A 14,386-nucleotide genomic window follows, 5' to 3' on the forward strand; every position below is an offset into this window, starting at 1 on the left:
CACTCATTCACTCACTCACCCAGCCACTCGCCCAGCCACTCACTCAGTCACTCACCCAGCCACTCATTCACTCACTCACCCAGTCACTCACCCAGCCACTCATTCACTCACTCACCCAGTCACTCACCCAGTCACTCACTCAGTCACTCGCCCAGCCACTCAGTCACTCACCCAGCCACTCATTCACTCACTCACCCAGCCACTCATTCACTCACTCAGCCACTCGCCCAGCCACTCAGTCACTCACCCAGCCACTCATTCACTCACTCACCCAGCCACTCATTCACTCACTCACCCAGCCACTCACTCAGTCACTCGCTCAGCCACTCGCCCAGCCACTCGCCCAGCCACTCACTCAGCCACTCGCCCAGCCACTCACTCAGTCACTCACCCAGCCACTCATTCACTCACTCACCCAGTCACTCACCCAGTCACTCACTCAGCCACTCGCCCAGCCACTCACTCAGTCACTCACCCAGCCACTCATTCACTCACTCACCCAGCCACTCATTCACTCACTCACCCAGTCACTCACTCAGTCACTCACCCAGCCACTCGCTCAGTCACTCGCCCAGCCACTCACCCAGCCACTCACCCAGCCACTCTCCCAGCCACTCACTCAGCCACTCGTCCAGCCACTCACCCAGTCACTCACTCACTCACTCAGCCACTCACCCAGCCACTCACCCCGGCCCCCACGCTCACCCCACACCGCTCACCCCACGCCGCTCACCAGCGTTGGCCTGGCTCTCCGCTTGCCTGGCTGGCGAGCGGCTGGTTCGTACAGGTGCAGGTCAACCCTCACCTCGGCACGCTGCTCACCCCACACTCACCACCGCTCACCCCACACCGCTCACCGGCGTTGGCCTGGCTCTCCGCTGCGTTGCTGGCGAGCGGCTGGTCGTACAGGTGCAGGTAGATGTCCGTGGCAATGCGAGCCGCACGGTAGAAGAATGGGTGGGAGCGGAGGACATCCTCCAAGCGCAGCAGCTGCACGTAGGCCCGCAGGGTCATCTTGCGCATGCAGTAGGTGTGGAAGTCGAACTGGTCGTCCGTGATCTCGGCAAAGTGCTGCGGGCGCGGGGAGAGAGAGAGAGAGAGACACGGGGTTGAGTGAGAGAGAGAGACACGGGGTGAGAGAGAGAGAGAGAGACACGGGGTGAGAGAGAGAGACACGGGGTGAGAGAGAAAGACACGGGGTTAGAGACACACGGGGTGAGAGACACGGGGTGAGAGAGAGACACTGGGTGGGAGAGATAGACACGGGGTGAGAGAGAGACACGGGGTGAGAGAGAGACACGGGGTGAGAGAGAGAGACACGGGGTGAGAGAGACACGGGGAGAGAGATACACGGGGTTAGAGACACACGGGGTGAGAGAGAGACACGTGGTGAGAGAGACACACGGGGTGAGAGAGACACGGGGAGAGAGACACGGGGTGAAAGAGAGACACGGGGTGAGAGAGAGACACGGGGTGAGAGAGACACACGGGGTGAGAGAGACACACAGGGTGAGAGACACGGGGTGAGAGACACGGTGTGAGAGAGACACACGGGAAGAGACACGGGGAGAGAGAGAGAGACACGGGGAGAGAGAGAGACACGGGGTGAGAGAGAGACACGGGGTGAGAGAGAGACACACGGGGTGAGAGAGATAGAGACACGGGGTGAGAGAGAGAGACACGGGGTGAGAGAGAGAGACACGGGGTGAGAGAGACACGGGGTGAGACACAGAGACACGGGGTGAGAGAGATAGACACGGGGTGAGAGAGACACACGGGGTGAGAGACACGGGGTGAGAGAGAGACACGGTGTGAGAGAGACACACGGGGAGAGAGAGACACGGGGAGAGAGAGAGAGACACGGGGAGAGAGAGACACGGGGTGAGAGAGAGACACGGGGAGAGAGAGAGAGACACGGGGTGAGAGGGAGACACGGGGTGAGAGGGAAACACGGGGTGAGAGAGAGACACGGGGTGAGAGACACACGGGGTGAGAGACACACGGGGAGAGAGACACGAGGTGAGAGACACGGGGTGAGAGAGAGACACGGGGTGAGAGAGACACGGGGTGAGAGAGACACACGGGGTGAGAGAGAGACACGGGGTGAGAGAGAGACACGGTGTGAGAGAGAGACACGGGGTGAGAGAGAGACACGGGGTGAGAGAGAGACACGGGGTGAGAGAGAGACACGGGGTGAGAGAGAGAGACACGGGGAGACATGGAGACACAGAGACACGGGGAGAGAGAGAGACACACGGGGTGAGAGAGAGACACGGGGTGAGAGAGAGAGACACGGGGTGAGAGAGAGAGACACGGGGAGACATGGAGACACAGAGACACAGGGAGACAATGAAACGAGGCGTCCCTCTCGCCACCCCGCGTGACCCCCCCCCCGCATGACCCCCACGCGACCCCCACGCGACCCCCACGTGACCCCCACGTGACCCCCGTACCCTCTCGATCTCGTGACACTTCTTAAGGGCGTCGCCGTGACGCAGCGTCCGCTGGAAGGCCGCCGCCCCCTCCACCTGGAACCACATGCACTGCATCTCGTTCAGGTTCTCCATCGCACACGTGCCCTCCTGCACACACACACGGGCACGGGCGCACACACACACACACAGACACACACAGACACACACACGGGCACACACACACACACGGGCACGGGCACACACACACACAGACACACACAGACACACACACGGGCACACACACACACACACGGGCACACACACACAGACACACACACACGACACACAGACACACATAGACACAGACACACATAGACACACACACACACAGACACACACACACACACACAGACACACATAGACACAGACACACATAGACACACACACACACAGACACACACACACGCACACAGACACACACACACACATAGACACACACACACACGCACACACACACACACGCACACACGGGCATACACACACACACACACAGACACACACACACACAGACACACACACACATAGACACACACACATAGACACACACACACACGGGCACACACACGCACACACACACACACGGGCATACACACACACACACACGGGCACACACACGCACACACGGGCATACACACACACACACACACGGGCACACACACACACAGACACACACGGGCACACACACACGCACTCACGGGCACACAGACACACACACGCACTCACGAATGAGGGGGGGAAGGGGGGGAAGACAGACAGACAAGAGAGACATTGTTGTTGTTGTTGTCGTTGTTGTTGTGATAACTACCAGCAGCACCACGAGAAGCATGGACACCCGCACTCACCTAAACCCCTCACCCTCACCACCCCCCTCACCCTCACCACCCCACTCACCACCCCCTCACCACCACCCCTCACCACTCACCCCCCTCACCACCACCCCTCACCCTGGTGAACTTGGAGCACATGTCCTCCCACTCACCCTCACCCCACTCACCCCCCTCACCCCTCACCCCCCTCACCACCCCTCACCACCCCCCCTCACCACCACCCCTCACCCCTCACCCTGGTGAACTTGGAGCACATGTCCTCCCCCTCACCCCTCACCACCCACCCACTCACCACCCCTCACCACCCCCCTCACCACCTCCCCACTCACCCCCCTCACCACCACCCCTCACCACCACCACTCACCCTGGTGAACTTGGAGCAAATGTCCTCCCACTCACCCCCCTCACCACCACCCCTCACCACCACCCCTCACCACTCACCCTGGTGAACTTGGAGCACATGTCCTCCCACTCACCCTCACCACCCCACTCACCCTCACCACCTCCCCACTCACCACCCTCACCCCCCCTCACCACCACCACTCACCCTGGTGAACTTGGAGCACATGTCCTCAGCGTCTCTCACCAAGCTCGCCCTCAGGAGGTATTTAGCGCACTTAGAGTTGATGAATCGGTCAGCCGTGTCCAGCGACTGTGCTTCGTCCATCCTCCCCCTCACCCCTCACCCCTCACCCCCCTCACCCTCACCACCTCCCCACTCACCCCTCACCCTCACCACCACCACTCACCCTGGTGAACTTGGAGCACATGTCCTCAGCGTCTCTCACCAAGCTCGCCCTCAGGAGGTATTTAGCGCACTTAGAGTTGATGAATCGGTCAGCCGTGTCCAGCGACTGTGCTTCGTCCATCCAGCGCGCAGCCTCGGTCTCATTGCCGGCGTGCTGGGGGGGGGGGGGGGGGCACGTGGGAGGTCAGCCGTGACGTCATCGAGCGTGACGTCATCAGGCGTGACGTCATCGACCGTGACGTCGTCATCAACCGTGACGTCGTCGACCGTGTCGTCATCAACTCACCGCTCACTCACCACCACTCACTCACCCACCCACTCACTCACCACTCACTCTACCACTCACTCTACCACTCACTCACCCACCCACTCACCACCCACTCACTCACTACCCACTCACCACCCACTCACCACCCACCCACTCACCACCCACTCACCACCCACTCACCACTCACTCACCACCCACTCACCACCCACTCACCACCCACCCACTCACCACCCACTCACCACCCACCCACTCACCACCCACTCACCACCCACCCACTCACCACCCACTCACCACCCACTCACCACCCACCCACTCACCACCCACCCACTCACTCACCACCCACTCACCACCCACTCACCTTGTAGATCTTGGCCTTGATGTAGAACAACTCGATGACTGTGGGTGTGTGATCACCACTCACCACTCACTCACCACTCACTCACCACCCACTCACCACCCACTCACCACCCACTCACCACTCACTCACTCACCACTCACTCACCACCCACTCACTCACCACTCACTCACCACCCACTCACCTTGTAGATCTTGGCCTTGATGTAGAACAACTCGATGACTGTGGGCGTGTGATCATCACTCACCACACACTCACCACTCACTCACCACTCACTCACCCACTCACTCACTCAACCACTCACTCAACCACTCACTCACTCACTCTACCACTCACTCACTCACTCACCACCCACTCACCACTCACTCACCACTCACTCACCACTCACTCCTCACCTTGTAGATCTTGGCCTTGATGTAGAACAACTCGATCACTGTGGGCGTGTGATCATCACTCACCACTCACTCACCACCCACTCACCACCCACTCACCACCCACTCACCACCCACTCACCACTCACTCACCACTCACTCACCACCCACTCACCTTGTAGATCTTGGCCTTGATGTAGAACAACTCGATCACTGTGGGCGTGTGATCATCACTCACCACTCACTCACTCACCACTCACTCACTCACCACCCACTCACTCTACCACCCACTCTACCACTCACTCACTCACCACTCACCACCCACTCACTCACCACCCACTCACCACCCACTCACCACCCACTCACCACCCACTCACCTTGTAGATCTTGGCCTTGATGTAGAACAACTCGATGACTGTGGGCGTGTGATCATCACTCACCACTCACTCACCACTCACCACCCACTCACTCACCCACTCACTCACCACCCACTCACCACTCACTCACCACTCACCACTCACCACCCACTCACCTTGTAGATCTTGGCCTTGATGTAGAACAACTCGATCACTGTGGGCGTGTGATCAATGGCTGCGTCGATGTAGCTCAGCGCCCGTGCCCCGTCCCCCACCAGGTCAAAGTGTTGGGCTAGGAAGTACTGCACCCACAGAAGCGTTGTGGGGGGCTCACGCCCGTCCGTGTCTGACGCACGTGGCGGCGAGAGTGGGGGGCACGGCGGGGGTGGGGAGAGGGGGAGGAGACACGGGGCGGTGAGTGGCGGCGAGAGAGTGGGGGGCTCTGAGAGACATGATGGTGGTGATGATGGTGATGATGGTGACGGTGATGACGGTGATGGTGGTGATGGTGATGGCGGTGATGATGGTGGTAGTGATGACGGTGATGATGGTGATGACGGTAATGGTGGTGATGATGGTGATAACGGTGATGGTGGTGATGATGGTGGTGATGGTGATGACGGTGATGGTGATGATGGTGACGGTGATGACGGTGATGACGGTGATGACGGTGATGACGGTGATGATGGTGATGATAGTGGTGGTGATGACGGTGATGGTGGTGATGATGGTGGTGGTGATGACGGTGAGTGATGGTGATGACAGTGATGGCGGCGAGTGATGGTGATGATGGTGGTGATAGTGATGACAGTGATGGTGGTGATGGTGATGACAGTGATGGTGATGACAGTGATGGTAGTGATGGTGATGACGGTGGTGATGGTGGTGAGTGATGGTGGTGAGTGATGGTGATGACGGTGGTGATGGTGATGACAGTGATGGTGGTGATGGTGAGTGATGGTGGTGAGTGATGGTGGTGATGGTGATGACAGTGATGGTGGTAATGGTGGTGAGTGATGGTGGTGATGGTGGTGAGTGATGGTGGTGATGATGGTAGTGATGGTGGTGAGTGATGGTGGTGGTGGTGAATGATAGTGGTGGTGGTGAGTGATAGTGGTGATGGTGGTGATGATGATGGTGGTGAGTGATGGTGAGTGATGGTGGTGAGTGATAGTGGTGATGGTGGTGAGTGATGATGGTGATGGTAGTGAGTGATGGTGGTGAGTGATGGTGAGTGATGGTGATGATGGTAGTGAGTGATGGTGGTGGTGATGGTGGTGAGTGATGGTGGTGATGATGACGGTGGTGATGGTGGTGATGGTGGTGAGTGATGGTGGTGAGTGATGGTGGTGGTGATGGTGGTGATAGTGGTGATGGTGGTGAGTGATGGTGGTGATGATGGTGATGGTGGTGAGTGATGGTGGTGGTGGTGAATGATAGTGGTGGTGGTGGTGAGTGATAGTGGTGATGGTGGTGATGATGATGGTGGTGAGTGATGGTGAGTGATGGTGGTGAGTGATAGTGGTGATGGTGGTGAGTGATGATGGTGATGGTAGTGAGTGATGGTGGTGAGTGATGGTGAGTGATGGTGATGATGGTAGTGAGTGATGGTGGTGGTGATGGTGGTGAGTGATGGTGGTGATGATGACGGTGGTGATGGTGGTGATGGTGGTGAGTGATGGTGGTGAGTGATGGTGGTGGTGATGGTGGTGATAGTGGTGATGGTGGTGAGTGATGGTGGTGATGATGGTGATGGTGGTGAGTGATGGTGGTGATGGTGGTGAGTGATGGTGGTGATGATGGTGATGGTGGTGAGTGGTGATGACGGTGGTGATGGTGGTGAGTGATGGTGGTGGTGATGGTGGTGATGACGGTGGTGATGGTCGTGATGGTGATGGTGGTGAGTGATGGTGGTGCGTGATGATGGTGGTGATGGTGGTGGTGATGGTGGTGATGATGGTGGTGATGGTGGTGATGGCGGTGATGATGGTGAGTGATGGTGAGTGATGGTGGTGGTGATGGTGGTGATGGTGGTGATGATGGTGGTGATGATGGTGGTGAGTGATGGTGATGGTGGTGATGGTGGTGATGATGGTGGTGAGTGATGATGATGGTGAGTGATGGTAGTGAGTGGTGGTGAGTGATGGTGATGATGGTGGTGAGTGATGGTGAGTGATGGTGGTGATGATGGTGATGATGATGGTGATGAGTGATGATGGTGGTGATAGTGATGGTGGTGAGTGGTGGTGAGTGATGGTGGTGGTGATGATGGTGAGTGATGGTGAGTGATGGTGGTGAGTGATGGTGGTGGTGATGGTGGTGATGGTGGTGATGGTGAGTGATGGTGGTGGTGATGGTGGTGATGGTGGTGAGTGATGGTGGTGGTGATGGTGGTGGTGATGGTGGTGAGTGATGGTGGTGGTGATGGTGGTGGTGATGGTGGTGATGATGGTGGTGATGGTGGTGATGGTCGTGATGGTGATGAGTGATGGTGGTGAGTGATGATGGTGATGATGGTGGTGATGGTGGTGATGGTGATGACGGTGGTGATGGTCGTGATGGTGATGGTGGTGAGTGATGATGGTGATGACGGTGGTGATGGTGGTGATGGTGGTGATGATGATGAGTGATGGTGAGTGATGGTGGTGATGATGGTGGTGATGGTGATGGTGGTGATGATGGTGAGTGATGGTGAGTGATGGTGGTGGTGATGGTGGTGATGATGGTGATGACAGTTATGGTGATGACAGTGATGATGATGGTGATGAGTGATGATGGTGGTGATGGTGGTGATGGTGGTGAGTGATGGTGGTGACTGATGGTGGTGAGTGATGATGGTGGTGATGGTGATGACGGTGGTGGTGGTCGTGATGGTGATGGTGGTGAGTGATGGTGGTGAGTGATGATGGTGATGACGGTGGTGATGGTGATGGTGGTGATGATGGTGAGTGATGGTGAGTGATGGTGGTGATGATGATGGTGATGGTGGTGATGGTGATGATGATGGTGAGTGATGGTGGTGGTGATGGTCGTGATGATGGTGGTGGTGATGGTGGTGATGATGGTTATGATGGTGATGATGGTGATGGTGATGATGGTGGTGAGTGATAGTGGTGATGGTGGTGAGTGATGGTGGTGATGACAGTGATGGTGGTGAGTGATAGTGGTGATGGTGGTGATGGTGGTGATGAGTGATGGTGAGTGATGGTGAGTGCTGGTGAGTGATGATGGTGATGGTGAGTGATGGTGATGGTGGTGATGTCACCTTCAGGACTGTACATCTCACAGGTGGTGAGTGATGGTGAGTGATGGTGAGTGGTAGTGAGTGATGGTGGTGATGGTGATGATGATGATGGTGTCACCTTCAGGACTGTACATCTCACAGGTGGTGAGTGATGGTGAGTGGTAGTGAGTGATGGTGATGATGGTGACGATGATGATGATGGTGTCACCTTCAGGACTGTACATCACACACGTGGTGAGTGATGGTGAGTGGTAGTGAGTGATGGTGAGTGATGGTGATGTGGTGATGATGATGATGGTGTCACCTTCAGGACTGTACATCTCACAGGTGGTGAGTGATGGTGAGTGATGGTGAGTAGTAGTGAGTGATGGTGAGTGATGGTTTCACCTTCAGGACTGTACATCTCACAGGACTTCAGTGCAAACTCGTAGCCTAGAACCAGATCCTCGATTATGGAGACCTGGAGAGGGGGGAGGAGACAGAGAGACACACGGAGAGAGACACACAGAGACACACACGGTGAGAGAGACACACACACAGAGACACACGGTGAGACAGAGACACACGGAGAGAGAGACACACGGAGAGAGAGACACACGGTGAGACACATGAAGAGAGAAACGGAGAGAGACAAGGTGAGACAGAGAGAGACACACGGAGAGAGACACGGTGAGACACACAGACACATGGAGAGACAGAGAGACACACGGAGACACACACACGGTGAGACACATAGAGAGAGACACACGGTGAGACACACGGTGAGACACACGGTGAGACACACGGTGAGACACACACACAGAGACACACACACAGAGACACACACACAGAGACACACACACAGAGACACATAGGGACACACACAGAGACACACACACAGAGACACACAGGGACACACAGGGACACACACAGAGACACACAGAGACACACACAGAGACACACACAGAGACACACACACAGAGAGACACACACACAGAGACACACAGAGAGACACACACAGAGACACACACAGAGACACACAGAGACACACACAGAGACACACACACAGACACACACAGAGACACACACAGAGACACACACAGACAGAGAGACACACACAGAGACACACACAGAGACACACACAGAGACACACACAGACACACACAGAGACACACACACAGACACACAGAGACACACACAGAGACACACACAGAGACACACACAGACAAAGAGACACACACAGACACACACACACACACAGACACACACACAGACACACACACAGGGACACACACACAGAGGCACACAGAGGCACACAGAGAGAGACACACAGAGAGAGACACACACAGAGACACACACAGAGACACACACAGAGACACACACACAGAGACACACACAGAGACACACACACAGACACACACACAGGGACACACACACAGGGACACACACAGAGAGACACACAGACAGACACACAGAGACACACAGAGAGAGACACACAGAGACACACAGACACAGAGACACACAGACACAGAGACACACAGAGACACACAGAGACACACACACAGAGACACACAAACAGAGACACACACAGAGGCACACAGAGAGAGACACACACAGAGACACACACACAGAGACACACACAGAGACACACACAGAGACACACACAGACACACACACACAGACACACACACAGACACACACACAGACACACACACAGGGACGGGGGGAGGGTGTAAGGGGGTCCCCACCTTCTGGGGGTCCCTGTACAGTGACTTCAGCGACACGAGGAGGGGGTGGCAGCCCTTGGTGAAATTACGTCGAAGGTAGCGGTCAATCCTAGAGCGGAACACCTCACCTGTACACACACAGGTACAGGTTACTGTTAGTGTGGAACACCTCACCTGTACACACACAGGTACAGGTACAGGTTACTGTTAGTGTGGAACACCTCACCTGTACACACACACACAGGTCACTGTTAGAGTGGAACACCTCACCTGTACACACACACAGGTCACTGTTAGAGTGGAACACCTCACCTGTACACACACACACACACAGGTACAGGTAACTGTTAGTGTGGAACACCTCACCTGTACACACAAACACAGGTCACTGTTAGTGTGGAACACCTCACCTGTACACACACAGGTACAGGTTACTGTTAGTGTGGAACACCTCACCTGTACACACACACACAGGTCACTGTTAGAGTGGAACACCTCACCTGTACACACACACACACACACAGGTACAGGTAACTGTTAGTGTGGAACACCTCACCTGTACACACACACACAGGTTACTGTTAGTGTGGAACACCTCACCTGTACACACACAGGTACAGGTTACTGTTAGTGTGGAACACCTCACCTGTACACACACACACAGGTACAGGTTACTGTTAGAGTGGAACACCTCACCTGTACACACACACAGGTCACTGTTAGAGTGGAACACCTCACCTGTACACACACACACACACAGGTTACTGTTAGTGTGGAACACCTCACCTGTACACACACACACACACAGGTACAGGTTACTGTTAGAGTGGAACACCTCACCTGTACACACACAGGTACAGGTACAGGTTACTGTTAGTGTGGAACACCTCACCTGTACACACACACACGTACAGATCACTGTTAGAGTGGAACACCTCACCTGTACACACACACACACAGGTCACTGTTAGAGTGGAACACCTCACCTGTACACACACACACACACAGGTACAGGTCACTGTTAGAGTGGAACACCTCACCTGTACACACACACACACAGGTTACTGTTAGTGTGGAACACCTCACCTGTACACACACACACGTACAGATCACTGTTAGAGTGGAACACCTCACCTGTACACACACACACACAGGTTACTGTTAGTGTGGAACACCTCACCTGTACACACACACACACAGGTCACTGTTAGAGTGGAACACCTCACCTGTACACACACACACACACAGGTACAGGTTACTGTTAGTGTGGAACACCTCACCTGTACACACACAGGTACAGATCACTGTTAGAGTGGAACACCTCACCTGTACACACACACACACAGGTTACTGTTAGAGTGGAACACCTCACCTGTACACACACACACACACACAGGTTACTGTTAGTGTGGAACACCTCACCTGTACACACACACACACAGGTACAGGTTACTGTTAGAGTGGAACACCTCACCTGTACACACACAGGTACAGATCACTGTTAGAGTGGAACACCTCACCTGTACACACACACACACAGGTTACTGTTAGAGTGGAACACCTCACCTGTACACACACACAGGTTACTGTTAGAGTGGAACACCTCACCTGTACACACACACACAGGTTACTGTTAGAGTGGAACACCTCACCTGTACACACACACACAGGTACAGGTACAGGTCACTGTTAGAGTGGAACACCTCACCTGTACACACACACACACAGGTCACTGTTAGAGTGGAACACCTCACCTGTACACACACACACACAGGTCACTGTTAGTGTGGAACACCTCACCTGTACACACACAGGTACAGGTTACTGTTAGAGTGGAACACCTCACCTGTACACACACAGGTACAGGTTACTGTTAGAGTGGAACACCTCACCTGTACACACACACACAGGTACAGGTTACTGTTAGAGTGGAACACCTCACCTGTACACACACACAGGTCACTGTTAGTGTGGAACACCTCACCTGTACACACACACACACACAGGTCACTGTTAGAGTGGAACACCTCACCTGTACACACACACACACACACAGGTCACTGTTAGTGTGGAACACCTCACCTGTACACACACACACACAGGTTACTGTTAGAGTGGAACACCTCACCTGTACACACACACACACAGGTACAGGTTACTGTTAGTGTGGAACACCTCACCTGTACACACACACAGGTCACTGTTAGTGTGGAACACCTCACCTGTACACACACACACACACAGGTACAGGTTACTGTTAGAGTGGAACACCTCACCTGTACACACACACACACACAGGTACAGGTCACTGTTAGTGTGGAACACCTCACCTGTACACACACACACAGGTACAGGTTACTGTTAGTGTGGAACACCTCACCTGTACACACACACAGGTCACTGTTAGAGTGGAACACCTCACCTGTACACACACACAGGTCACTGTTAGAGTGGAACACCTCACCTGTACACACACACACACAGGTACAGGTCACTGTTAGAGTGGAACACCTCACCTGTACACACACACACACAGGTCACTGTTAGAGTGGAACACCTCACCTGTACACACACACACACACAGGTACAGGTTACTGTTAGAGTGGAACACCTCACCTGTACACACACACACACAAAGGTCACTGTTAGAGTGGAACACCTCACCTGTACACACACAGGTACAGATCACTGTTAGTGTGGAACACCTCACCTGGTGAGTACTGGTGAGGAAGGTGAGCGGTAGGTGAGCGTGTGGTGAGTACCGGTGAGGAAGGTGAGCGGTAGGTGAGTGTGTGTGTGGTGAGTACCGGTGAGGAAGGTGAGTGTGTGAGTGTGTGGTGGTGAGTACTGGTGAGGAAGGTGAGTGTGTGAGTGTGTGGTGGTGAGTACTGGTGAGGAAGGTGAGTGTGTGAGTGTGTGTGTGGTGGTGAGTACCGGTGAGGAAGGTGAGTGTGTGAGTGTGTGGTGGTGAGTACTGGTGAGGAAGGTGAGTGTGTGAGTGTGTGTGTGGTGGTGAGTACCGGTGAGTGTGTGAGTGTGTGAGTGTGTGTGTGGTGGTGAGTACCGGTGAGGAAGCTGAGCGGTAGGTGAGTGTGGTGGTGAGTACTGGTGAGGAAGGTGAGTGTGTGAGTGTGTGGTGGTGAGTACTGGTGAGCGGTAGGTGTGTGGTAGGTGAGTGTGTGGTGGTGAGTACCGGTGAGGAAGGTGAGTGGTAGGTGTGAGTGTGGTGAGTACCGGTGAGGAAGGTGAGCGGTAGGTGGGTGTGTGGTGGTGAGTACCGGTGAGGAAGGTGAGTGGTAGGTGAGTGTGTGGTGGTGAGTACCGGTGAGGAAGGTGAGTGGTAGGTGGGTGTGTGGTGGTGAGTACCGGTGAGGAAGGTGAGCGGTAGGTGAGTGTGTGGTGGTGAGTACCGGCGAGGAAGGTGAGTGGTAGGTGAGTGTGTGGTGGTGAGTACCGGTGAGGAAGGTGAGTGGTAGGTGTGTGGTGGTGAGTACTGGTGAGGAAGGTGAGTGGTAGGTGGGTGTGTGGTGGTGAGTACCGGCGAGGAAGGTGAGTGTGTGAGTGTGTGGTGGTGAGTACCGGTGAGGAAGGTGAGCGGTGAGTGTGTGGTGAGTACCGGTGAGGAAGGTGAGCGGTAGGTGTGTGGTGGTGAGTACCGGTGGGGAAGGTGAGTGTGTGGTGGTGGTGAGTACCGGTGAGGAAGGTGAGTGTGTGAGTGTGTGGTGGTGAGTACTGGTGAGGAAGGTGAGTGGTAGGTGGGTGTGTGGTGGTGAGTACCGGTAAGGAAGGTGAGTGTGTGAGTGTGTGGTGGTGAGTACCGGTGAGGAAGGTGAGCGGTAGGTGTGTGGTGGTGAGTACCGGTGGGGAAGGTGAGTGTGTGGTGGTGGTGAGTACCGGTGAGGAAGGTGAGTGTGTGAGTGTGTGGTGAGTACCGGTGAGGAAGGTGAGTGGTAGGTGTGTGGTGGTGAGTACCGGTGAGGAAGGTGAGTGGTAGGTGAGTGTGTGGTGGTGAGTACCGGTGAGGAAGGTGAGTGGTA

At 55.1% G+C, this 14,386-nt stretch overlaps 1 protein-coding gene across 1 annotated transcript in view; it reads right to left on the bottom strand.

Moving 5' to 3' along the window:
• LOC116937499 (N-alpha-acetyltransferase 15, NatA auxiliary subunit-like) overlaps window positions 1–14,386 on the bottom strand; it is a 57,426-nt gene that overhangs the window by 17,864 nt on the left and 25,176 nt on the right. Inside the window, exons 9-14 of the mRNA XM_076056540.1 lie at window positions 10,371–10,477; window positions 9,031–9,103; window positions 5,576–5,745; window positions 4,051–4,203; window positions 2,454–2,582; window positions 858–1,071 (exon numbers count right to left, since the gene is read on the bottom strand). Of these exons, the coding sequence (XP_075912655.1) occupies window positions 858–1,071; window positions 2,454–2,582; window positions 4,051–4,203; window positions 5,576–5,745; window positions 9,031–9,103; window positions 10,371–10,477 (846 nt within the window). The remainder of the gene's footprint in view (window positions 1–857; window positions 1,072–2,453; window positions 2,583–4,050; window positions 4,204–5,575; window positions 5,746–9,030; window positions 9,104–10,370; window positions 10,478–14,386) is intronic.

The sequence above is a fragment of the Petromyzon marinus genome, chromosome 76 (assembly GCF_048934315.1).
Source record: "Petromyzon marinus isolate PM22_M1 ecotype Great Lakes invasive population chromosome 76, UKy_Petmar_22M1.pri1.0, whole genome shotgun sequence".
Lineage (NCBI taxonomy): Eukaryota > Metazoa > Chordata > Hyperoartia > Petromyzontiformes > Petromyzontidae > Petromyzon > Petromyzon marinus.